Below are 27569 nucleotides of genomic sequence, written 5' to 3'. Positions count from 1 at the left end.
TGTGTTTTTAAAAATAAAACCTTAAAACCGATGCTGGGAATAATTTGTCTCAAACATTTATGCTGGGACATGTTAATCCTGAAAAAAATGACTAGTAGAAGTAAATCCTTAGAGATGGACATGTATTTTATAATGTGCTTTTTGTCAAATTGTGACTGATTTTGCAAAGTGTCATTAAGAAAATGAGTCCAAAATGTGTAATGTTGCTTTTTTATCATATTGTAGTCACTATCTGTACAAGCTCCCCTTGTCGACCTGCACCACCCCATCCCCATTTTTAACTCTTGGCCTGGCTATCTTACCTGGAATTTTGTGCATTTTACTCATCATGTTTATACTTCATGATTTTATCAATATACCAGGGTCGCTTTCTATTTTTCACATAAATAGAATGCTGTCTCTCTGCATTCTCTTCATTAAGAATTTGATTAATCTCAGACAGAATCCTTGTACCCCTCTGGTTTGAGGGGTTAGTCTCACGTTTATTAGAGGAAAGATATCCAGTGGTTGGATCTACCACAAGACATTTAGTGTCTGTATGATTGGTTGATTCTGCAGAATTAACCCCCCCCATTATGAAATATTCCTTTTTATGAGAGGTAACCCAGCTATTGCAAGAGCCAAGCTGCCTAAGGCCATCAGGGAAACAAAGCATCCACATACCCAGCGCATTCACAGTCATTTCCTGGAGAGCATGTGGAAGGGCATCCAAGAGATCATCAAGCACAAGACTACACCATCTGCCTGTGCTGGTGATGCCTCCCTCCCAGATGCACTGAACAACTTTGCGCACTTTGAGGTGTAAAACGATGTTGCAGCGAAGAAGACTGCCTCTTCTCCAAATGACCAGGTGCTGTGCCTTACAGTGGCCGATGTGAAAAGAGGCAAGGTCAACACATGGAAAGCTGCTGGGCTGGATAACATTATTGGCAGAGTGCTCAGGTGATGTGCAGCTCAGCTAGCAGATGTTCTCACCAACATCTTTAATGTCTCCCTGAGAAGCGTTGTGGTCCCAACGTGCTTCAAAGCTGCCACTATTGTCCCCGAGTGGAAGTAGTAGTCTGTGTCCTGCCTCAATGATTACACAATTGCTTTGAGAGGCTGGTCATGGGACTCATCAAGCTCCTTCTGCCTCCGTCACTAGAGTTCTCTGCAGTTCACATTCAGACCCAACCACTCTATGGGCAATGCCATCACCGCTGTCCTCCATCTAGCCCTCACCCACCTGGAAAACAAGGACTCGTATGTTCAAATGCTAGTTATTTACTTCATTTTGGCATTCAGCACTGTTATACCTCAGTACCTGATGGGGAAGCTGAGCCTGCTGGGTCTAAGCACCTCCCTCTGCAATTAGATTCTTGACTTCCTGTCAGGAAGGCCTCAAGCAGTCCAGGATGGTAACAGCATCTCCAAGACCACCACACTGAGCACGGATGTGGTGGGGCAGGGCTGTATCCTTAGTCTACTCTGTTGATCTATGACTGTGCAGCTAAACACACCTTGAACCACAAAATCGTTTGCTGGCGACACGACCATGGTGGGCCTGATCAGTAAGAATGACGAGTCAGTGCACAAAGATGAGGTGCAGTTGCTAACGGACTGATGCAGAGGTTGTCAAGAATATCAAGTTCCTCGGAGTGCACTTGGCAGAAAATCTCACCTGGTCCCTTAACACCAGCTCCACAGCCAAGAAAGCCCAGCAGTGCCTCTACTTCCTGCGAAGACTGAGGAAAGTTCATCTCCCACCCTCCATCCTCACTACATTCTACAGAGGATGTATAGAGCATTCTTGGCAAACTTCATCACCATCTGGTTTGGAAGCTGTACCACTTCAGGTTGCAAGACCCTGCAGAGGATAGTGAAGCCAGCAAAAATGATCATTGGGGGCTCTCTTCCTACCATCAAGGACACAACACTCAATGCAGGCGAAAGGCTATAAACGTGAATGACTTCACACACCCCTCACGTAAACTGTTCTCCCTTCTGCCATCTGGTAGGAGGTACCGTAGCACTCAGGCCCTGACGTCCAGATTGGATGACAGTCTTTTTCCCCAAGGCTCCTGAATTCCCAGATCATATGTGAATAGTATATGGTGAACTTTTACTGTATATGTCTTAATATTTCAATGTGTTTAACATCTAACATATTTAAGTAAATATGTTCCATGGTCCTGGAGAAACGCTATAATCTTTACCAAGCGAGCATGGTATAAACGATAAATAAAGGTGATGACTTTTTGTGCTAATTTTTCAGATACAGTCAAACCCTGGTATCCAACACCTATGGGGATTGGTAGATGCTGGTTAAGTTTATTTTTTATTTACTTGAGATTGGGTGTTGTGTGATTGGTGAACTAATGGCGAGGAGCACCAATTTAAACCAGTATTTTTTTACCTATAGTACAACTCCAATTATCGGAAAAAGTTTGTATAAACAAGGATATCCAAAGCAATCGGAAATTCTCAGTTATCCAAATTTTTTTCAGAGTCAAACTGATGTCACAGATTGAAAATATTTTGGAAAAATCTCTGAGTAGAATTTTGAATTTTTGGTGTTGGATTAAATGTTATTTCATTCTTTAATAAGCCATCCCTTGTTGTTTAAACACAGTTACAAGTGATTTGCTGTTGCCGCTGTGCTGTTTTTAAAAAAATGTCCCATTATCCGAAAATATAGTTTATCTGAAATAGGCCCGGTCCTGACCATTTCAGACAATTGGTGTTGTATGTAGTGTACTTATTTTCCTTTTTTTGGCCAGTTGCTTGTTCTCCAAATAATGGGTTTTTATTGTACATGCATATTTTTCAATGTTTTAGGCCCAGAAAATTTGACAAAAAGTTAAATCAACTTTTTTTTTTGAAAAAAAAACTTATTGCAACTCTTTAATTCTATGGATATAAATTTGAAATGTTGAACCATTTCTAGAAGGGCTTGAGTGTAATGGACAGCTGGAACCAGGTGGGGGAGAGGAAGGGTTCGAGGTAATGGGGAACAGATGGAAAGTTGATAAGGAGAGAGAGAGACTAGATTGGGGAGAGCATGTCATCTAAATTCCCCTTCCAACACTGACATACAACTGTCTGTGCTTGGCATTCTACTTACTAGAAGAACATTTTTATATTTGGGAAGCCATAGTTCAATGGTATGAACATTAAATTTTCCAATTTCTGGTAATCTGCTCCAGCGTGCTTTCCCATTCCCACCAGTTCTTTCAGGATCTCTCTCCTTTGTTCACCTGCTCTACCTGATTCCATATGCTCAGCTACCTGGAGCCAAATATAATTTTCTGGAGGAACTCAGCAGGTCAAAAGGCACCAATGGGAGGGGAAAAAAAAAGAACGATTCATGTTTTTGAGCCAAAAATCTTCATCAGGACTGAGGAGCTGTTTAGAGGACAGGATGGGAAGGATAAGGCAGGGATACCACTTGGGATTGGCTAAACAGACAGAAGAGTGGCAGACCAAAGGAGAGAGGCAAGGAAAACAACCTGGTCAGGTGGAGGAAGATGAGTCGTGCAGGATGGAGAGGGTGATTTAGAAGACGGTCACAGTGAGAATCTGCAAAATTTATGCATAGAAAACCTAATTCAGGACTTGGATTGCTGGAATTTGGGCAGCAGGCTGTACGAGCCTGTTGTGCAATGCTGAAGGTGAGTAAAGATTAAAGGAAGAAATGTTTGGTACACAGTAAGTGGAGAATGAATACTGAAACGTTAGAAGAGCGATGACCTTAATTTGGTACCATAGGTGCTGAGTGGATTTGGCTCTTTCCCAACTGGAAACCAGTTAGCTGATCCTGACCACCTAATTTAGAAACTCGTTTGTGTGTCTTAATACTTCAGATTGCTTGCTTTGTGTTATTGATTCATTTTCCAGATTTAGGTTTTCAAAATTAAGAGATGGTACATGCAAGAATCAGTGGGTCTTATCAATTACGTTTACTCATTTTGGTTGGGGGGGGGAGAGGCAAGGCGGGTGGTGGAACTAAGGCATCCAACGACGTAGATTTGTTTTGGTAGTCAAACCAGCTGCCTCAATTTACTGAGCAATCTGAGCATGTCCATTTCCAGGGAGGGGCCTGTGCCATCATCAGTTACTGCACCATCTCACTGGCCAGGTTCACATGATGAGACCTGTCAAAAGTATTGTAATAATACATTGTATTTTGAGTATTGACTTGTCGGCCCTACCTCCACGATTCTGGCATGATTGTTGACTTCAGTCTGGATTGAGACACATGTCACATCCAACAGCTCTCTTTCAGAATCAAACTTTCATCTCAGACCAGGTGACTAACCAGCGTATTCTAGTTGTCTAAAAGTTGAAATTTATCCACAGGCACTTTAGACAAATGGGGTCAACCTATGCTTAATAATTAATTCTTTCAAGTACATTTTTGCTACTTCCTATTTTGAATGTGGTAATTAACAATTTTGAATATCTCCTTTGAAATAATTTATATTTCAGAATGAATGTTGGGTTTTGATGTCAAATAATTTTTTTGGAAATATTGAGAAAAGCATCAAGACATTAGAGTAATGAAGTATTTTGGGTTCATTTCTTTGATATTACAGTAGTTTATACACACTGAGTCTTTCAAGTTGTTTTACACCACTGAAGCATTCAGAGGTTTTAATTTGAATTTCATCTCATTTTTCTTACCTTCACAGTTCAACTATTTCAGTAATTTGGTTTACCATTTTGATAAACTGTTGGGGGCAATACCTTGTGTGTCAGTGACTAGGAAGGGACTTCAGATCTTTTCATTTTCACTCACTTCCCAAGAATTGAACTTGAACAAGTTTTGAAATGGATGTCCAAAACATACACCCTTCATTTTTCTCTAATGGGTTATTTAATGCCATGAAGTTTTACGTTTAATACTGTTCCAACTTTCAATTAATCACATTTATTTAAAATTATTTAGTTTCTTTAAATGATTAAGCATAGCATTGGACACCTTTTTCTCTGTAAAGTATGCAGTGCCAAATTTGTCGAGGCTCCCTTTCACACAGAGGATTCAAGCCGGGCATTATCTACCTTTCAAACACTTTGCCTACCTGTGTAAACGCAGATGGGGGGTTCTGAACTTGCCTGCTTTTATCCTCCAAAGGCAAAGCGGGGCTGTACTACATGTCCCACCTCTTTTGCTTCAGGAAGCCGGCTTGCTGTGTAAAAGGACTCACCAACCCAGCTTTTCTTCCATTCTGTGTGAACAAGCAAGCTGGCTTCCAGATATGGCAATAACACAGCTTTTTCAGTGCAAGAAAGGTTAAATGGTTAACTTGCCAGGAGCACTAGGAAGAAAATTGATTACCATTCAAAAAAACAATTGTATGAAGACATTTTTCAAATGAGTAGAAGTATTAATGGAGATTTTTAAGGTTGCTATAGGCTAATGAAATACTGCCACCTAGTGACCTAACTGGTCAAAACCTAGCCTTAGCCTTTTCTCACTCTTGTGTTCCACACCCATGGAATAAATATGCATAATTGATGATTACAAGAAAATATCTAAGTAATCTACCTTTAATTTCGTTTCCTCCTAAACTCTGCTTTTTCAACTGTTTCATCATTTCTATCACTAATTGGGAAGTGAGGCATTGTACTCTGATAAAAATTGAACAGTCCCCTTACTGGCTCGATTGGGATACAATCTATTTTTTACTGGAAAGCAAAAAAAAAAATCACATTGTTGATTACTTTGCAGACCATTGCATTCGGTGTGCAAGGATTGCCTTGAGCTTCTGGTAGTCTACCACTTTAATTCCCCATGCTCACTCCTGTTCTGCTCTCAGTGGCCTCTGTTACAATAAAACCCAGCATTAGTTTGAGGAACCATGCCTCCTGTCTGGGTATCTTCCCACCGTTCAACCTCCAAATTCTCCAGCTTCTGATAACTGGCTTAGCCTCAGTTTGCTGCAAGTCAGCCATCAGTGAAAGTAGCTCCTTTTTTTCCTCACCATTAGTTTACACTGACCTAGTATTTTATCAAAGTCTTGTGTGAACAAATCAATTCTCATCAACCCTGGCCTCAACCAATTGCAGAAATTCCTTAGTGCCCCTCTCACAACACACATACCTTCGCTGCACTTATGACCACTTCTACTGAAGTATTATTGAAACATAACTCTATTTCTCTTTCCATTGTCAGGTTTATTGTCATCTGACTGTACAAGTATAACCCGATGAAAAATTGTTCTCCGGTCCTTCGTGCGGTGCGTACAACCAGACATAACACACATACAGGACAAGTATTTAATCTATACAACTAAGTATTGTTTTTGTGAATATGAGTCTCGGAGGGTCAGTGTGAGCAGTTCCTTTGATTGTTCAGCATTCTCACTGCTCGTGGGAAGAAGCTGTTCCTCAGCCTGGTGGTGCCGGCTCGGATCCTCCTGGATCTCTTCCCCCAGCAGAAGCTGAATTCCCAAACAGAACTGTGTCAAGGGAGTGAAAATGTCATGAACCTGAAATTGGTCCTTATCACTGTTTCTCAATCTGATGGTGACCTCCATATTGGAGGCAAGATTTGAAAACATCAAATAACTTTTTCCAGTCATTGATCAGTTGTGCAATGTGGCTGCAATTCCTTCCCAAGAAGTTTGAGGGAACTGTGATGCTCTGCACAATGTTCTACATAATTCAAAATGTATTCCTTTTGTAGGGGCACAATTAGAAACTACTTTCCAGCCTTCAAAAGCATGCCCTGACTTTGCAGCCATGGAATACAGGTAATAGTTGTTCATTATACCTGATAAATCTGCAAGTTAAGAGTTTAAAACAAACAAACAGATAAATACAAAGTATTATGGAAAATTAAAGTCATTTAATATTTCCAGTAAGCAGATGTGGGGTAGAACTGTATCTCAGTGACCTAAAACTCTCCTCTCCTGGATACAGTATGTATTTTAAAATTATTTTTGTCTTTTTAGTTATGATAAAATCCTATCCTAACCCATTTTATTCTTCGTATCAATTCTTTCTACATTCTATCACTCAACTATCCACTAAGAGCAGTTTACTGTTACACCTGACAAAATTTATGGGGCATGGAAGAACCCCCCCGCCCCCACCCCAGGCAGAACATGCAAGCTACGTACGCATTAGTTGGGGTTGAAGCTGGGTCAATGGATTTGAAGGGCTGCAATGAACAATTCTAGACTCTTATTTAACAGGAGAATGATTGAGAACACCTTCAAAGGCAGCTCAGGAACTTTCTCTTTAAAAATGGATAATTATTTGCTGGCCTTCTATCTTCCACGTGGATCATTAATTGACCACTTATTTCTTCATCCCCAAAATAATCTTGAATACTTATGCCTTGCATTATTCTGGTCATTTAAAAAAATTGTTTAGACATACAGCACGATAACAGGCCCATGAGCCCAATTAACCTACGTTTTTAAGGGTGGGAGGAAACAGGTGCATCTGGATTTAACCAACACAGACACAGGGAGAACATAAACTCCTTAAAGACAGTACAGGATTCGAAGACCAGGCCAGGTCGCTGGTGCTGTAACAGCATTGCGCAAACTACTACTTTAACCACTGTTATCACTGTTTATCTTTGATACTTTGTTATGGAAGTCAAAAATCTATGTCTTAATTTCATGTTCACTATCTTTTCGACTCCCAGGTTGTCTGTAGCTGGGCAAGCTTTTGTCATAAATGTGCAGAAGAATTACTGCACTTGTGTCAACTAGGCCCAGCTGTTACTGCACAGAAGGTGGGCAAGAGATTCGCAGAGGGGAGTAAAAGTCAGGTAGTGTACTGTCAGTGCTGCCGTCTTACAGGTACACTGACCTGGGCGCCTTTGTGAAGTTGGCATATTTTCATGGACCATGTGGGATTTTGTCTCAACCCAAAAATGGAGAGTTTTCAGTAAGTAATTATCCTTCTAAGTTGTGGTTATAGGCAGAGGAGAGAGAATATAACTGTTCTACTGAGAACTGGCATGGAAATGATGAACTGAATAGGTTCATGTCAGACAGTCCTGTCATCATGTCATCAATATAAAAGATTTGGAAAAGGTGAAAAATGAGCACCTGTAGACAAACAAATGTTATTGAGGAAATGGACAGTGCTGGTTATAATTGATCAGCTGTGGCTAATGGAAGTTAATTGAGTTGGTGCATCTTGGCAAAAATAGAGGATGGAAAAGTTGATTGGGCTGGGTTATTTTTTCAGATAGCTTGAAAGACTTAAAACACTAAAGCATAAAATGGATCTTCAGGTAGGACCCACTTAAAAATTGTTACAATGGTCTTGGAGATAGCATTGAAAAGCTTTAGAGCTGGAGTGTAAAGGAGGAAGCAGATAAGTACATGGAGGGGAATGTAGAAATAAGGAAAGTAGGGTAAAGGGAGTAACAGCCATGACCCAGCAACAATAGAATGGCTTGCTGAAAAGTTGTAGCTCTTGGAACCAACAATGGACCCCATTGTGCCTAGGGCATTGAAAACAGAACAAATACTTAAGTGTCTGTTTTCAATTAAGAGGAAAATGGATTAAACAATAAATTCTTTTAAAAATACCTGTAATGAAGTACTGAACAGGCCATTTGGCCCAACTCTCACACGTTGACTAAATTAACATTCTGGGCTTGTTCCATTTGCCTGCATTTCATCCATTATCCTTCTGAACCTTTCCTCCCCATACCTGCCTTTTGAATGTTGTAATTGTTGCTGCTTCTCGTTTCCTCTGGCAGTTCATTTCAGATACCTTGTGTCTATGTCCTCTAGTTCTCAAATCACTACCTGTAGGCTTGGCCTCTTCTGCTCAAGGGAATAAATACCCAGCCTTATCCAACCCCTCCCTATAACTCACATCCTCCAGTAACATCCTCGTGCATTGCTTCTGCACTCCTTCCAACACTGATATCCTTGTAGCTGGGCAACAAGAACTAAGCACAGTACTCCAAATGTGCTCTCACCACAGTGCCTTGTACAGCTGTAAGATGAGGTCCTAACCTTTGACCTCAATTAAGATAAATGTGCCAGACTCTACCTGAGCTGCACCCCCAGAACAGGAATAGAAATAGACAAAAATTTTATCTCCACCAAGAAAATATATTTCAAATATGCAAATGACAGGAAACATTTTGAATTCTGTGTAGTTTTAAAGATCAACTGATAGTGAGACACATGCAAACTAATTGCAATAGGTTTAATCTTTTATATTTTTTCCACTGTTAACACAAATTGTTGAAGAAATATAGAAATTGAAAGACTGACTTTTAAAAAATGATTTTACCTGCAATTGGAAACTGTCACTGCACAGTACCAAAAAAGTTTCAAGTGAAAAAAGGCTTAACACGAATAATGTTAACCCGGCATGGCTGCACACAACATTTGAACAACAGAACAGCAAGTTTATGACACATTTTAAACGTTAATAAACAGATTTCTAGTTTAAATGATAACACTTTAAGCCTAAAATAATGTTTAAACAAAGTCTTTCACACACACATACATTTGATCTCCATAACTGAATGATGACCCTTCCTTTCAAAGGGGCAGGTTAAATTCCAGGTTCAGCAAACATCTCTCCCCTTCCAAGTCTGAGCAGTGATATGCGCTTCCATAGGTTCACAGAAATCACTAGACAATTTGTCTTTGATTTTTTTTAAAAAAGCAAACTTTAAAACTACATACAAGAAATGACTGCTAGAACTCTAAAAAAAGTAATAAGGTGGAATCACAATAAACGCATTTTGCAAAGGATTTGGGTTATAATTATGTGCAACTAATTCAGCTCAGTCTTTCACCCAGCAACTGAATATTACTAAAATAAAACACAAAATGCTTGTTATTTGAAAACGGTAACCAAAATATTAAGCTTTACTGAAGTCTATTAATGCATCTTGAGCTGCTGTTTCTCAGTGAAATCAGGTGACAGATTAGTAATGTCCAGAATCAAGAAAATTGTAGTAAAATCCTTAAACATGAACCAAACTTTTGCTTGAGTAGTGTGACTTGGATCACAAGCCTTTTATAAGAGGAGTGAACAGGAAGGAATTTGCAACCTTGTAAATTTGTATCTGGTATTAAATGACTTTTCACAGCTAAGTGACCTGCATAATGCTTTACTGGAAGAGAAGCCATTGTAACACAACCCCTCATGACTGCTGACTGCCATATCTGGCATTATAGCTCTTCCTCCCTTACCATTCTCACTGGTAAGAAACTGCAATGATGCATATGGAACTAAATAGATTCAAATGGCCTGACAAATCACACTTGAGGCAAATTTGTATTTTTTTTTAAAAAAAGCCACATCATGACAAATAGGAAGTTTTTTTGTTTGAGAAATGGGAGACCCCGTTGAGGAACAAATAATTTGAAGTCGAACTTGCAAACAATACAAAAGGTTTTGTTCCTGAGATGAAGAGAAATGCTTCAAGCTACCAATTGAAACGCCACACCTAAGGCTACCATTTTCTGCCAACAGCACATTTCACTCTCTCTTATCACCTATCAAACACTTAATTCAAATTATATGTATAATCTACCCAGTAAAACTTGTGATCAACAGATAAAAGATGTGAAGGAATGTGACACACATTTATCAACAGGGACATTTCATCCGAGAAAACACTTTGTAAAATACTTCTCAGTTTCTTTTGAGTCGAGGGAGTTCTCGTGGGTTTAATGCAGCTTTCAATCCCATCCATGGACAACATCAACTTCAAGGCTGGCAGCTGTAAAGAGTACAAATCCATAGAAGAATTTCAAGTCTCAATATCCTATAAATATTCAATTTTCATAATGATATTTCCGGTGTCTCTTGGTCCCAACCCTAAAACCGGATGAGCTCTGCAATATGCTATTGTTCTGTGGTGTGCTCTCTGTCACCGTCGTGCTTTGTGGGCTGATTGGGAGATGGAGTGTGGGATGGATGCACAACCGCAGGAAGGTTATGGGAGACGCTCACGCCACTGGGAACCATTCCTTCCATGGACGCTGGGATTCCTGCAGAAGTTACGCCCACTATACCAGGAGGATACCTACGAAAGAAGGCAGAATCAAATGAATAAATGACAGGGTGGAGAGAAGGCTGACTCAGATACTTGGTCCTGCTATCGATTAAATTTGCCAGTGATGTTTCTTGTTTCACCAGCCAATTCGAGACTGAAGCATATTTGAAAATCTGTTAAGATTATGATTTAGTATCGCTTGAAGCCACGTAAGACTTTAAGCAAAATATTCACAAGAACCATTAAATTGGAACAAGATTTAAAAGTAAATGTAGGGCTGGAGGCTTTGGCACAGGGAAGAGGTTTGAATAAGATAAGCTTCACTATAATGTCTCACCGATGAAAACTGCTGGAACTCGAGCTTTCATCATCGATGAAAACTAGGTAATTAGTGAATGGGTGCATACTGACTAACCAGTGGTACCTATGGACAGCATGAACCTGCATCTTCAGGACTGAAGGCATTGGTTGGGGGCAGGATGAACATACATTTTCCTTACCTTACAGAATTTTAACAGCAGGATTTAGTGGCTGAAATGGTAAACTTCAAGTATCAATATACGGGAGTTCACAACAATGAATGAGCATGTTTTCTATTAACAGCCATTCTGCAGCTTAAACAGATGCACACAGCTTTTTTGCTGCTTTAAGCCAGAGGCAGGGAACCTTCTGCCAGCATCCAATGACAAAACGTTATTCACCAATTCTTCAAATGTTTTAGGTTATGAATCTAATATAAATTTTAGGAATTGGATAAAGCATTCTTCCCTTAAAACAGGGTGGGCAACCTTTTTGGAAAACTCACATTCCACCTTAAGGATTCCTTAGGCCATAAAGCTGGTGATTAGTAAGGGATTGCTTAAGGTGGTATGTGAGCGGGAAGGTTGAGAATCACTGCTCTAGACCCCATTTTTACTGAAATATTTTGCTTGAGAAAAATTGTCATTGGCCCATTTCCTTTTGGAGTTATGAAACCGTACACATAACGAGTTAATGAGGTACGATTAAAACAGTGGTTTTCAATTTTTTTCTTTCCATCCACATACCACTTTAAGCAATCCCTTACTAATCACAGAGAACTTATGGCATAAGGATTACCTAATGTGGTCTGTGAGGTTTTTTTTTAAAAAAAGGTTGCCCACCCCTGCCTTACTACATGCAGAATCTCAGTTCAGCATCTTATACTTTGTTGGCAAGATGAAGCTAATAATACATCAAATAAAAATTCAAAACAAATGCTGATGTGAACAGTTTGGCTTAAATTGAAAAGCGAGATAATTGCTAGCAAAGCCATCTGAAGGTGGATATCCTTACATCATCATATTCATTGTTTGCTGAAATAATGCTGCACTTTTAGTTATGTGATTAACAATGTTTAACAAGTAGGTATGAACATTTTCTGTCCACTATTCTAAACAAACCATTATGCAATTGATTAAAAAAAATATAGAATGGAAGGCATTAAACAAGAGCACAAGGTGAAAATTCTGCACAATAATTAACTGGGAACCCTAAAGAAATCTATAATACTTTAATTTTGATTTGTCTGATTTCAACAAAAACTTACTGTTCTTTCTCAGGCAGTTTAGGTCTTTAAAAGAATTGCTTAACAATTCAGAATAAATATCACATGTTTTTTAGACTGCAGGCGCGTAACGGCACAATCAAGGGATTTTGTCGCTACAAGGGCAATCTGAAAAGGAATGTGCAGGAATTTGGAGTCAATTCCAGGACCACTGCAGTGTAAATTGTTGATGCTCATCTACTACAAGTCCAACCACCGTGACTGTTGCACTCCAGTATTTGCACTCTTAAAAAGGTACCCAGTGTGAACGACCTCGTGGGCAGATATTATGTTAATTTTTTTCTGCAATTTTCCTGACATTGTAGTCTAAAAACCATAACTGTCAGCTAAATCCCTCACTGGCAAGAATATTCTAGATGACGATATCTCTGATTGCACTTTAACAGAACCGCTGATCTTTTTTTAAAATGTTCCAAAGCCATCAACAATATCACTGGATGAACACAAAGCTTTGGTCACTTCTCCAATCCTTCAAAACGAAGGACTGAACAGTCATATGGCCACCAAAGATGATAATCTTGTAGCCAGTGAAACATGAAAGTCTGCAGACACTGACTATAAACTGTAAGCATTGGAGGAACTCACCAGGTCTTGCAGCATCCATAGGAGGTAAAGATTGACGTTTTGGACCTGAGCCTTTCTTCAAGATAAGGGAAGAAGCAGATAGTGCCAGAATAATTTTTTTTAGACATGGTAACAGGCCATTTCAGCCCATGAGTCGGTGCTGCCCAATTTACACTTAATTAACCTACACCCCTGGTATGTTTCAAACGGTGGGAGGAAACCGGAGTCTCCAGGGAAAATTCACACCAATACAGGGAGAATGCACAAAAGACTTACAGTGCAGGATTTGAACTCCAGTTCAATCGCTGGCGCTGTAAAAGCACTGCATTAACTTCTACACCAATTGTAGCTTAAAAGAAATAGACTGAAGGCTTAAAAAAAAATAGAATTTCTTCTATTCAGTCGCTGCCTGCTTCTTCCTATGCCTTGAAGGGCTTAGGCTCGAAACGTCGATAATGTGTCTTTACCTTCTAGAGATGCTGTGAGACCTGCTGAGTTAATTTAAACATACTGCACCATCACAGCCCGGTGCTGCCCCAAATACCCCAGTTAACCTACAACCCCGGTATGTTTTTTTTTTGAAGGGTGGGAGGAAACCAGAGCACCCCAAGGATATACATGCAGACACAGGGAGAATGTATAAACTCCTTATGGACAGCACTGAATTCAAATCCGGGTCGCTGGCCTGTAGTAGCATTGTGCTAACCCAGCACATAACATCATAACATGAGCAATGTGTGTGTTTAATTATTATGTTGCACAGCAAAAGGCATACTGTATGTCTTTATCTAGTTTGCTTTATCAACTTTCACTGCTGTCAAGAATGATAGTTCTTGCCTTTGATATCTAACTGCATTACAGTTACATCTGTGAATAAGGTCAAATTACAGGGCTAATTGGTAATATCTCCTCTTCAGAGAGCAAGGGGTTAGCTGAATTAATAAAGACAATTTCTCCAGGATGATTTTGACTAATGTTAACTGTGTGATGCTGACATTAGATATTTTCTTGATTTTTCCATGGTGGTAAATAACCTGGTTTGAAAATCTCTTTTGCATGTCTGGAGTAGGATGTGAAGTGACAAATCTGACACTAGGGTGATTCTGTTAGCTACGACTGACAACAGAGGAAGTATGAACTGTCTGAGATGCCAGAGACACAGCATCTCTAATAATGGAAAACTGCCAGCACTTCCTCTCTAGAGCTAGATGCCTATGAGGACATTTTAGAATTGTCAAACCCAATTGCCACAATTTCATTCACATCTGGATCTTAAAACAGAGAATAGATCTATCAGTTAAGCATTTCTCCTTTTTATCAACAGCACAGAACACAACTTACTAATGTCAAACAATAAGGAAACTTGGAGAAAAAGGGGTCAGAAGACACCCAGAGGCCATTCACCCCATTATATCCGTGGTGGTTGTAATCCCAGTTACTGTGCAGAGGATTTCTGCCTCTAAAAAGGATCAAATTAGGATGAACTCCAGTCACAAAAGCACCTAAGATTTACCCTCTGCCAACAAACCAATTTGCTACTCTCCTATGCTCCAATGGGCTTTTACTTTGCAGTAGATGCCTAGCATGATATCAAAAGACCTTGTTAAAATCCTTGTTGCCCTCATCAAACCCCTTGTTATCCCCCCAAAGGTACAATCAAGTCAGTCACACAATCTTCTTGAATAAAGCTATGCTGGCTCTCCCTAATAGTTCTGTATCTTTCCTTATAGTTTATACAGACCCATAGAATAGATTCCAATAACCTGCCCACAGAAGTTAAAACTCATTATGCTCCAATTATTTGTTTTCTATCTTCCTCTAGTAAAATCAGGATTGCATATTTACTGTATCCATTGGTAGGAAGAAAATGAATTTATTTTTCATACAAAGTGTTTATTTAACTAACATCCACAGGGCTTGTCTTGAGATCAACCCAGCATCCTTCAGCATTTCAATCTTGTATCCAGTGAATGCATTAGAATGGGAATTTAAAGTGAAGATTTTTCATTTAGGACCAGCCAATTAGCAACCTCATAACATGAGCAATGTGTGTGTTTAATTATTATGTTGCACAGCAAAAGGCATCTGAGTCCCACTGTGACATTGAAGAAATTTAAGTCAAGTAATTACATTTTAAATGGTATCAGGAAAAACCCACGTTCTTTCTGTCATCTTCAACCAGATTCAATGTGGTGGACACTTGTAGAAAACATGAACACTCAGCAGGTCAGAAAAGTATCGCCAACCTGAAGCATTGTATTCCTGTCTGTCGGTTGAGTATGTTCTAGCATTTTGTGCTTTAATGCAGATTTGCAACATCTGCAGTTTAATTGTTTTGGTTAACACCTAATTTCTCTCAAAAATTGCATGCAGGGATCAATTAGGAAGGGGCAATAAATACTGTCCCCCCCACCCCTCAAAAAATCTGCAGCCAAAGGAAGAATCCTCTTACCTGTAGGTGGCTCCATTGAGCTCTGGGTGTACAGCCTGCTGATCCATCGTCGGCCAGGCAGCAGTTGTCACAAAGTAATCCTTATTTACACAGTTTCTTAAACTGTCTGGGATTCGACCTGCAGGAAAAAAATGGGCAGCAGAATGAAAATTAAATACAACTTCACAATAAAGAAAATATAAAACACAACCAATATCATAATTATCTCAAACCTGCTGTGTTCTAAATGAAAAAACATCTAAATTTTGTGAAAATATTGACTGTACTAATATTTAAAACGTTGCTCTATCTAATTACAGATGAATGAGCATTATTATCATTACATTCTGAAATGACATGTCAAGTGGTCTCACCTGTAATAGCTCTACGAATCTCCGTGGCAGCTGCTTCTCTCATCTCTAGGGATGCCTGCTCACTGTACCAGGATGTGTGGGGTGTGCAGATCAAGTTGGGAGCATCTTTCAGTGGGCCATGTGTGAAACTGCACGGGAATAAAGAGAAGGTATCGATGCAACATGAATGCACTCTCCTTGTGCAACCCAAAGTCATGATCAATAGATCATGATCAATGAAAGACAACTGCTGCACTGCCACAAGATTCAGGAGAATCACCCTGGCCAAGATCAGTGCTAAGTCAAGCGTGACACCGGGTATCATCACCATTAAAGATAGTGCATCTCGCAGCGAGAACTAGCAAAAATATTTTACATTGTCTAATGTGAAAGCCAGAGAGACCAGGTTATTGCAACAAGGCACTCGGATTATGGCAGAGTAAAACAATAAATACTGAGTTAAGTGACCTGGTGGTTATATTATGGGCTAGTAGTTTAACAGTCCAGACTAATGGTGCCGAAATTATTTAAATACAGTTAAATAAGCAGAAACCATTATACATAATTGTAGCTATAAACCATTTTAACTTTGTAAAAAGCCCATTAGCTTCACTAATATGCTTAAGTAGAGGAAACCTTTCATTCTTGTCCTTTGTAACTCCACACCACTGTGGGTGACTCAACTGCCCTCTGAACTGGCCTTTGTAAAACACAATTCAAGGGAATTTTACATTCTGTAAATAAAAGAACAGACCATAGAATACTACAGCACAGGCCCTTCGGCCCTCAATGTTGTGCCGACCAATATTTTATTGAAACCACAAGTTCTATAGATTCTTTGACAGTCACAGAACAGCAGCAACTCCTGCAGCTGTGCACAGACACACCAACCGATCTAGAAAATAGTTACTTTCTTTCTTTTGTTTTGGTTTATCTTCTGGTATCTGTTCATTACTTTTGCAAACGATGACTGCTCAGATTAACTGCTGGTGATGTATCAATAGATCATCAATCATTCAAATAACACATACTCACATTAGTGCAGATCTCCTATTAAACACAACTTAACAGGCCCTGTCACATTTTGTAGATATCCATTTCCAATCACAGTTTTGCATGTCCAGCACACAAGAGGTCATTCAATTCTTCAGAACTGAAAGGGCCACAATTTGATTTCAGATTTATTGCCAGACTACATATATATCACATACAACCCTGAGTTTCTTTTCCCTCTGAGCGAGGCAAAATTACCACTTACTGGAAGTGCAAAAAAATACTCCATGTTCATATGTAAACAAATTACTGTGCAATACAGAGAGAAAAATGTTACGCTTGTTCTTTCAAGAAGAATGACTTTACATGGGTTTAACCCTTAACCGACCTTACTTTCCTTGAGGTGCTTCAACTAACTTCTGATTTCCAGCCAACTGTACACATTGCATGCTGGGAAAAGGTAGTTCTTATTTACACATAAATAATGCATCCTTCCCCTTGTAAAAAAAAACTATGTATACATAGCAAAAGTACCTACATTCCATGGTCAGTCTCTTTCCACCAGTTACATCAGATGACTTCAAGAATCGTTCAAGTTGCAGTTGCTACTGCAAGACTAAAAATGTTCTTGGTATTTGTCCAATTTCAATTTTATATCCTTTTCCTGAATTTCTCCAAGTAAAAAATATTCTTGGATCCTTTGGTATTTTTATCTTCATTAACTTTCCACTTTTTCACAAGACCACATTTAATGTAAAAAAGTCCCTATTTCTTTCACACATCGAAAACACTTATTTGAATAATTAGGACTAAGTCCATTTAACATGTGGAGTATAATACAATTGATGAAGAAAATTATATCTAACATTTACTGTATTCGTAACACTTTCATAACATAATTTTGACCAAATCTCCTCCTGAATTTGTATATTTAAATCTTTCTCCCATCAATTTTTGATTTCTTTACAGTCTCTTGTAATTTTATATACATATTAAATAAATTTCAGAGGTCGACAGCATCGAGTCCACGCTGCTGAAGATCCAGCTGCGCTGGGTGGGTCACGTCTCCAGAATGGAGGACCATCGCCTTCCCAAGATCGTGTTATATGGCGAGCTCTCCACTGGCCACCGTGACAGAGGTGCACCAAAGAAAAGGTACAAGGACTGCCTAAAGAAATCTCTTGGTGCCTGCCCCATTGACCACCGCCAGTGGGCTGATCTTGCCTCAAACCGTGCATCTTGGCGCCTCACAGTTTGGCGGGCAGCAACCTCCTTTGAAGAAGACTGCAGAGCCCACCTCCCTGACAAAAGGCAAAGGAGGAAAAACCCAACACCCAACCCCAACCCACCAATTTTCCCCTGCAACCGCTGCAACCGTGTCTGCCTGTCCCGCATCGGACTTGTCAGTCACAAACGAGCCTGCAGCTGACGTGGACATTTACCCCCTCCATAAATCTTCGTCCGCGATGCCAAGCCAAAGAAAAGAAGAAGAAATAAATTTCTTAACAACAAACGTATCTGCTATTATATCTTCAAATTGACTTTAGAGGATCTCAAATCTGCACCGTCTCTTTTTCAAATACATTTTTAATTAATAATATGCAAAAAATTATACTTTATGTATACTGTAATTATCCTTTTAATTGATCAAAAGTTAAGAAAAAAGATTCTAAGAAACAATCTTTTATCCTCTGTATACCTTTACTATACCAATGATCAAATAAAGAATTATTCAAAGTAAAGAAGTTGATTTTGTAAAACAACATTTTTGGTAATTGATCATTTTTAATTCCTCTCTCAATATGAATTCTATTCCATATGTTTAAAATATGTTTCAATACGGAAAAATCTTTAGTTCCTTTAAACGACTCACTATTCCATTTATACATTTCTATTTGAATCCAAATTGGTACATTAGTTTTTCTAAACCAATTCTTGACATCTTACCTTTCTTACTTTTGGTGGGAGGGGGATGGGGAAAAAATAAAAGTTTTTTTTGTATTATTGCCTATGGATATTAGATTAATGTTTTATTCATTTTTTTCCTGTAATAATGCAAATAATTTAATAAAATTAAAAAAAAAGTCATTCAAGTTCATCCAAGCCATCCACAAGATTGAGCTGAAGTTCAGAAATCCTTGAAGAGGAACCTGATTATCAGCAAGTTCACGAACAGTCACCAGTAACTGTGTGGCAAGGCACAATTCCAATGCTATCTACAAGTTTGCCGATCACACCATCAGTTGTCAACAGATTCACAAATGGCAATGGGGAAGCGTACAGGAGGGAGATAGATCAGCTCGTTGAATGGTGTCACAACAACCACTTTGCTCTCAACGTTAGCAAAACCAAGGAGATGATTGTGGATTTCAGGAGGACATTAGGGGAACATGGCCCAGTCCTCATCAAGGGCTCAGTAGTGGAGAGGGTCAAGAAATTCAAATTCCTGTGTGTCAAGATCTCTGAGGATCTGTCCTGGACCCTCCATGTTGATACAATCACAAAGTGCTTGAGGAGATTTGATATGTCAGTGAAGACTCTCGAAAACTTCGACAGGTGCACCGTGGAGAGCAGTCTGGTTGGTTGCATTACTGTTTGGTATGGAGGTGCCAACTCTTAGGACAAGGAAAAAAAACTCCAGAGGGTTGTTAACTCAGCCTGTGACATCGAGGACATATACATGAGACGGTATCTTAAAAAAGCAGCCTCTATCCTCAAAGACCCCCACCACCCAGGCCATGCTCTCTTCACTCTGCTACGATCCGGAAAAAGGTACAGGAGCCTAAAGACGAGCACTCAGTGGCACAAGGATCCCCACTGCCATCAGATTTCTGAACAATGAAACAAAGACACGGCCTCACTTGTTGCACACACTTATTTTTAGTTTTTATATTTAAGATGGTTCATAATATGAATGTTTACACTATTGATGCTGCCTGCAAAACAACAAACTGTGACTTGTTCATGTCAATAAATTTTGATTTTGCTGTTGCAGTTCCTCAACATGACAGTATTACACATTACACCAGATGCTGAGAAATTACTTCAGAGGAACTGTGTATGTCAGCAGAACTAATTTCATCTTCACGTAAAATATGATTTCCTCGCACATCTTCTTGTCCCATCGAAAGCATCCTGTTTGGAATGTGATCTGACACTTGCATTTTGTATCTCTGATTCTCCCTGTTGAATAATGAAGTTTGCTTATTTGCCTCATCAGTGATTTTTGTAAATGCTAATTTCCTTCACGGCATCTTCTAATTTAGCTGAGAGATTTGCCCCAGCTTTTTGCACGTGTTCATATTCTTCACGCTGGCACTTTAGAAGCGAAGCTTTCATCTCCACTTCTTTCACAATTTTAACCGAATATTTATTCACTCTCTTATTTTCCTGTTTTGCCAATAGCAATTGATCCTAGGCTTCAACACATCCATTATACAATTCTACGAGCTTCATTCCAGGCTTCACAATCTTGGCCACAGCTGCTGCAGTGGGTGACATCGCTCCCAGTTCCTCTTCTGATAGTGTGGCGGCTACTTTAAGCTTTGTAGTTGAAACAAAATGATCTGCATTTTCCAATTCCTTATCACGAAGAGACTCTCCAAGTTGTTTTCTTAAGAGTTCAGATTCTTGTATGGATAGATTCTTATCCTCTAATGCAGCCATTCTTCCTTTTAGATGCAGCTGAAGTCACTCATTAGACTGTCAACCATCTGTCCACTGCGTCTGACAGTCACTTATTGTGTTCTTCATTCTTTTTCTCTTTCTGTCGGGCCCTTTACAGTTCCTGATTCTTTTCTTCATTGAGTGATGTGTGCTAATCTCTGGTTTGTGAAGCCACTATGAAAATTCTTTTCACCAGGTCAAGCTCTTCGCATGCACTCAGACCTAATATTGGCTGTACTCTCCATTCTACAATCAGTAGCTGTGACTTGAGATGCTGTCCTTTGTGTTTGAAGGTCACCATACAGTCTCCTTTTACTGGATCATTCTCTCCAGTGTAGCTCATCACTTTTAATTTCACAGGATAAATCTTGCTCATCGATAACAGATTCACCTGGGCTCTGGTGTTGATCTTAAATGGAATGACTGTCTCACTTACAATCACTGGAATGATCTATTCCATTTTTCCAGCAGTAGTCTGTAGTGAATCCATGAAGAATTCCTCCATTTCTTCATTCACTGTGTGCACCTTTCTCTTGGTATCCCCTGCTTTGCAGCACTTTGCAAAATTATACTTCTTCCCACATTTATTGCAGGAATTTCCAAAGGCAGGACACATCTTTGGAATATGTCTACCTCTGCACCTGCTGCATTTGCTGTTTGAGCCTATCACTTTGGTTTGTTGTTGCTTTGGGAAACTCTTGCTGCTCTGCTTCCATCACATGCACTACTGTGTTTATTCTGTACAGCTCTTTAACTGTTGTATCTATCTTGTACAGCTCCTTAGCTTGTCACTGTTCCCCTACACAAATTCACAGCCTTTTCCAATGCCAAATCTTTTTCACACAACAGTCTTTCTCCAAGTCCCTTATCTGGGATTCCGCAAACTATTCTGTCTTTAATGAGTGAATTTTTCAAATCTCCAAATAATGGAGATAGTGTGTGTAGCTCGGCTAAGTATTGGTAAAAGCTCATACCTTGTTTCTGGTCACAGGAGAAAAACTTGAATCTCTCAAATGTGACATGTTTACTTGGAACAAAATTTTGTCACTAGTGTCCAATGTGAAAGCTGTCTCATCAACTTGAAAACAGTTATAGGTGTCCAAGGCATCTTCACCCATCATGCATAGAAACACAGACACTTTCCATTTTCCATCAGTCTCTCCCATTCCACCAGCTTCTAAATAAATGTTGAATTGGTGTTTGAAGTATTTCCAATTATCAGCTAGATTTCCAGTAATCTGCATCAGTGTGGGACGACTTATCTACGTAGACAAACTATTGTCTTCTCTTACTTATTCAAACACTTCTGACGCTATGTTATGCTTGTTCTTTCAAGAAGAATGACTTTACATGGGTTTAAAACTTAACTGTCTTTATTTTCTTTGAGCTACTTTGACCGACTTTCATTCATAAGTCACTTTTGGGTTCCCCAAACCATGCACACTGTATGCTGGGAAATGTTCTTATTTACACACATAACACACAAAAAAAATCAATAAAGTGCAAAAGTAAGAGTCCTTCAACGAGTCCATGATTGAGTTTGTTGAGGAGTCTGAGGGTGGAGGGGTAGCAGTTGTTCCTGAACTCGGTGGTGCGAGTCTTGTGGCACCTAGACCTCTTTCCTGATGGTAGCAGCTATCACAGGGTTCATGCTGTGATCTACCCTCAGATTGAAAATCATCCTGTTTAAATCTCTCTCCTCTTTTCTCCCACCTCTATAATCTCAATCACACACCATATATATCTACAATAATTTACAATACTAGATGAATGCACAATGATAATTTATATATGTTTTAACCCTTGAATTGATTGAGAATATTGAATGTTCATTCTGCAATATTTCTGAAGCACTTGTGAACAGGATACTGACTCAAGTACTTTCAACAATGTCTTAAAAGTGTTTGTTATGTGCTACTGAGAATTGGAAGTGAAACATTTGATTAAAATATGAAGACTTGTATGCTATTCTGCAGACGACATATCACAAATCAATGCCAGGTTACAAAAGACTACTTAACCACTAAATCTCACATTCAGGTTAAAATAGCAATTTGGCTCACTTCAGACTTTAGGTACAAAAAACAACTGGGAATTCAATGAGCAGTGGGACAAAGTAGGAGGCACCACTTTCTCTGCCTTCCATCCCTTTGCGGTCTATGGAATTAAATAGTAGATGCCATGTGACTGGTCTGATATGAGTTACCCTATTATCTTTCAAACAAGGTAAAACCACTTTGCGCAGACAGGACAAACTAGTGGGTACATTCAACTCACAAAAAGTTCACTTTGTTTAACATAATTTTGGTTTAGCTGGAAGGTTTTTGTTGGAGTTAGTTTTTTCATAACAATGAGGTCAATGGAATAAAATAAAGAGTGTCAGGGGAGTGCTTTTACTTACGGCATTCACTTGCAGTAATAATTAATGAAGATTCTTAGTGTTAACATTATTCATGAAATGTGAAATAACTTTTGTGTATTCAACATTTGATAAACGCACAGTAGACATTTTTCAATTGAGAAAGTTAGTTATACTCAATTGTAATAGCTGTTCTGCTCCCAAGATGCTGCCCTATTTTTAATTACATCCATAGCACAGTTGACATATATTCAAGAAAATGGCAAAGATCCAACATTGCATTCAAGGAACAAACACATTACCAGCCATTCTCCACTTTCATATTTGCAATGTACGTTCCCCACCTGAGTTCAAACGAGAGTATTACATTTTTTTTTAAATCACATCAAATGGATGTGCAGCATTTTAACTGATTTACCCAACATACTTTCAAAGCAACTTGTCTCCATTGCAGAAGAGTAAATGTGTCCTCTCACAATCCTGGTGTGAACTGATAGGTTCGCTGGATAACGTTGAGTGGTGAGAGCAACTAAACAGGTGTTACAAATGACAGGAATAAATGAAAAAGGAGAGTGGTCAGGGGCTTCATCAGGACTTGGGAATGGGTTAGTGATTAAGCTGAGAAATGTGGATTTGGGCTTCGAGGAGAGTTCAGGACCTCTGCACACATCTACAGAAATTGGAGAGCTGCTTGGATGGGGGTAGGAGATGACAGACTGAATGACTTAAGGGTGAGTCTGACTGCTGGGTGAAGGATGGAGGCCGAGGAGTGTGGGAACAGCAAGTTGGGAAAGGGTTTAGGCCTGAAGGATGAAAAGTATTGGTCTTTCTTTCGTGGGACTGCATTACAGGATTGACTGCAAAGACCAACCAAAGGGCCTGACAATTACCCACAGGAGACTGCTGTACATTTTCCCATCATTCTTCCAGAGTAGCAGAACTTGGGGAATAACAAAAGTTAACGGGGAAGCATTCAGTTAAGATTCTGGAGCAATGCAAAATGCTTATCGTCACATTTTAATAAATGGTAAATATATTTTTAATTATAAAGCATGGGAACCAACAGTTCTCTGATGCCTAATCTTCAGGTTCACTACTTCCTAATATACTCTGATGAACCCCAGAACTGATTTTCCAATATAACCCAAAAAAGGACGTAGTATAACGCTGGCTTATTGCAACTATTAACTATTACAGTTGAGGGAACATGTCATCCTGGTTCATGATTTAACATATGTTTATCACCACATGTCATGACCTGGGAACAGGGATGCAGAGTACACCAAGCAAGCAGGAATAACAATTACCAAGTGAGAAGTGAACGTGAAAAACAAGGAAAATAAACCCAGTGAGTAATGCCAAAGTCAGCTCCATGAAAGATTGTTTTCCTCACAAGTTGATCGCTTGTAAATAGAAATTTTAAAATATGTGTGACAAGATATATTTTATATTATATGTTGGTATGTCTTTGGAAGAGATAGAATGTGGGTGTTTAGTGTGTAGGTCACCACAAAAGACAGTAACACTTCACAAAAGACATCTCATTTAAACTGTAAGAGCTTTGCTCAAGCCAGACAGTCCAGGCTCCAAGTGCCTTTGCAAAGACAATAAAAACTGCTTTGGGAAAGAACTTAAAAGGGTTCAGGTACTGATAAAGATCTTTCAAAGATCTTTGGAGCCCTGCAAGGAGTTCTGGTTTTGCAAGCAGGAAGAGAGAGAGGAAAAGACACGGGTTGTGAGTTCTGAGTTCAGCCTGGTGAAAACCCTTGTGGTCCTCACAAGAGGGAATGGCTGGCTAGTGTTTCACCTGAAATAAGGGAAACAAGAGGAACTCTATGGTGACCTGTAAGAAGAGGTTATCACTTGGAAAACCCTGATGGGGCAAGTTTTTTTAGCAGGACACTGAAGTGACTGATGGAAGTACATCAGTTTGTGTGTGTCCAACAAGCAACGAATCGCTCTCTGAAACCAACAAGAACCTTCCCGACCAGTAACCATTTAACTTTAAGTACAAGAGCTTGGTGAAAATTCATAAATGTTAAATTCTGTGCACAGTATAAGAATTCCCTGATACCAGTGAACTTGGAGGAGTGAGAAGTGAGATTGGACTGTGAATCAAAGAACTTTCCTGAACATATACACAAATTATAGGGGTTAAGTTAATAGTAATAAGTTAAAGTTTGATCCAGTTTTTATGTTTAAAGAAAATTAAAAGCAATTTTTGTTCAAGTAACAATTTGTCTTGGTGAATTTCTATTGCTGCTGTATTTTGGGATCCTCCGAACCGTAATTTTTGAAACAAACTTAAAAAGTTAGAAATTGATTACAAACAGTCACATCTTCTTCAGAATGCTTTTAAAAATGTTCTCTAGGCTTGAGCAACATAAAGCTCAATAAAAAGATATCACTGTAAATAGTGTAAATCCAATTCAATAAGACAGAAGATTAAAACACAGTTAAACAAGAGAACCTGCAGATGCTGGGGCCAAGTGCAATCATGATATCTGCAGTCTGTCCACCCACAGAACACAGAGTCCATGAGTACGTGGTGGTACACCCCTACAATCCAAAGGGTTACTGCACGTTCATTTGCTGTTCATAGCCACAATCCCTATAGTCACTGTGTATGTAGTAATAGAGTGCTATCACTAAGAGGAGTCAGAGATGGAGTGGGTTGCATATTGGGTAGATTCAAGATGGAGGCCTGTGTGTGTTCTGTTCTTATTGTTGTTGGCATAGTTAATAAATCTAGTTATTTAAAAAGATCCCATGTTTCTTTATTGTAATAAAAGAAACATCACATGGTTCCAGGAGCGAAAGAAACACCACAGTGTGGATAGTGAGTATCAGTTGATATCAACAGAGAAAATATGGAGAGTTTAAAAACTCGACGCTGTAAATGGACTGGAAATGTTGACCATGAGTAGAGGCTGTTTAAACAAAGATTCATGCTATACCTGCAAGCCACTGGAATCGATAGTAAACCAGATACATGGAAGATTGCCATGCTACTTAACGTGGTGGGACCTAAAGCTCTAGAGGTTTTTGTGGAGACAGAAGACCAGACATTGACAGGATGGTTTCAAACATCATGCAAAGCAGGCAAAGGAACCCATGATAATAAATGAAGTACCAGCAGAACCATGGCAGAAAGTTGGGACTGATCTGTACCACATGGATGGAAAGAATTACTTGCTGGTTATTGATTAAACATCTCAATGAAAGGGGATATATCACTATATAGTGATAGAGTGCTGCCACTTGGAGGAGCTGGAGACCGATTATGTTGCATCTTGGATAGATTCAAGATGGGTCCCTCCACATGAGGTCTAGCCTGTGTGTGGTCTGTTCTTAGTGCTGTTTTACTTGTTTAAAAATAACCCGTTTCTTTCTTGTAATAAAAGAAACATCACAATGTATGCAATGTGACTATTCATAGAATTCTCTGTATTCTTGTCCATGGACTCTGTCCACTCCCATACTGCACAACCTCACTGCCCCTCCAGTGTCCACTCCCATAATTACAGCATGACTGCCCCTTCAGTGCATCCATTCCCACACTGTACAGTATCACTTTCCCTGTAGTACATCTACCCCCAAAATGCATTGTGTCATTATCCCATTTTGACATTTATCCCATCCTAACACTTTATACTCTCTATTTCCCATCATTTGTCCCGTCTTACTTGCAGTATGAGTGGCTGATGACTGGCACGGACTTAGTGGGCCTAAAGGCCTGATTCAATACTGTTGTTCTCCAAGACTCCACAATGCACCAACCAACCCGCGTGTCTTTAGGATGTGGATGAAAACCCAAACATCCAAAGTAAACCCACCCGGCCATAGGGAGAATGTGCAAACTTCACCCATGGAACAATGGAGTTTAAGATCGAACCCAGGGCACTGAAGGTGTGAGACAGCAACTCGATGTGTCACCTTTGTGGCCCCTGGCACTGTGTAAAACACTGCCATACTCTGATTAGTTATTGATGATAATGACTGCATCTCACCTGAAAGGTTCACTTTCATGGACATCTAGAGCAGCTCCTCGTATCCTTCCCTCTTTCAGGCCCTGAGCTAATGCCTTCTCATCGACCAATCCACCTCGGGCTGTGTTAACCAAAAATGCTCCCTGCCTCATCTGAGGACCAAGCACAGTAAAAGTCAACTCCAGCAAGTGATTAACAGAGGTTTAACAATGATAAAGCAATTACTATGGTGTCTAGTATGTGCAAAATCACACGTGTGGCTTTAACATATCTAACATTGCAGTAAGTCTCAGTGGGAGAAGAGCCCCTTCTTGAATGATGAACAGATTCTTAGACTGCTCTCATTTAAGAAAGAAATCCATTTGTCATTCTCTTTATCCCATCCATAGGATATCCCTTATCCAAGGAATGATTTGCATTTGTTGATTTTTAGGAAATTTAAGTGAAAGACATTGTGGCTTGTTCTTTTTCTCCAGAGGATAGTAGTTGTTGCTGCATTTCATTTCACTGCCAAGTGGCATTTTTAATGTACAGTGTCAGCATTGTAATTTACTCTTATGTCCCCCATATCGAGTGTTGGACCAGTATTCGTAAACCAGATTCTCCTCCAATAGAAATACAAAAATGTGTTGGAAAGAACATCTTTCCATG

General features: G+C 39.4%; 1 protein-coding gene across 9 annotated transcripts in view; it reads right to left on the bottom strand.

The window, feature by feature from the left end:
- Window positions 1-9154: 9154 nt before the first annotated feature.
- LOC138744119 (C-terminal-binding protein 2) overlaps window positions 9155-27569 on the bottom strand; it is a 202761-nt gene continuing 184346 nt past the window's right edge. For 8 of the 9 annotated variants that reach the window (XM_069899714.1, XM_069899716.1, XM_069899713.1 and 5 more), the window contains 4 exons: window positions 26940-27070; window positions 15933-16060; window positions 15580-15697; window positions 9155-11008 (listed from right to left, as the gene is read on the bottom strand). In XM_069899714.1, coding sequence (XP_069755815.1) covers window positions 10828-11008; window positions 15580-15697; window positions 15933-16060; window positions 26940-27070 — 558 coding nt within the window. In that variant the 3' untranslated portion in view covers window positions 9155-10827. Of the gene's footprint in view, window positions 11009-12559; window positions 12672-15579; window positions 15698-15932; window positions 16061-26939; window positions 27071-27569 lie in introns of those variants that run through there. The other variant, XM_069899712.1, reaches the window with a different exon arrangement.

Source organism: Narcine bancroftii, chromosome 10 (genome assembly GCF_036971445.1).
Source record: "Narcine bancroftii isolate sNarBan1 chromosome 10, sNarBan1.hap1, whole genome shotgun sequence".
In the NCBI taxonomy this organism is placed as follows: Eukaryota; Metazoa; Chordata; class Chondrichthyes; order Torpediniformes; family Narcinidae; genus Narcine; species Narcine bancroftii.
This window is presented reverse-complemented; position numbering and strand designations above follow the sequence as displayed.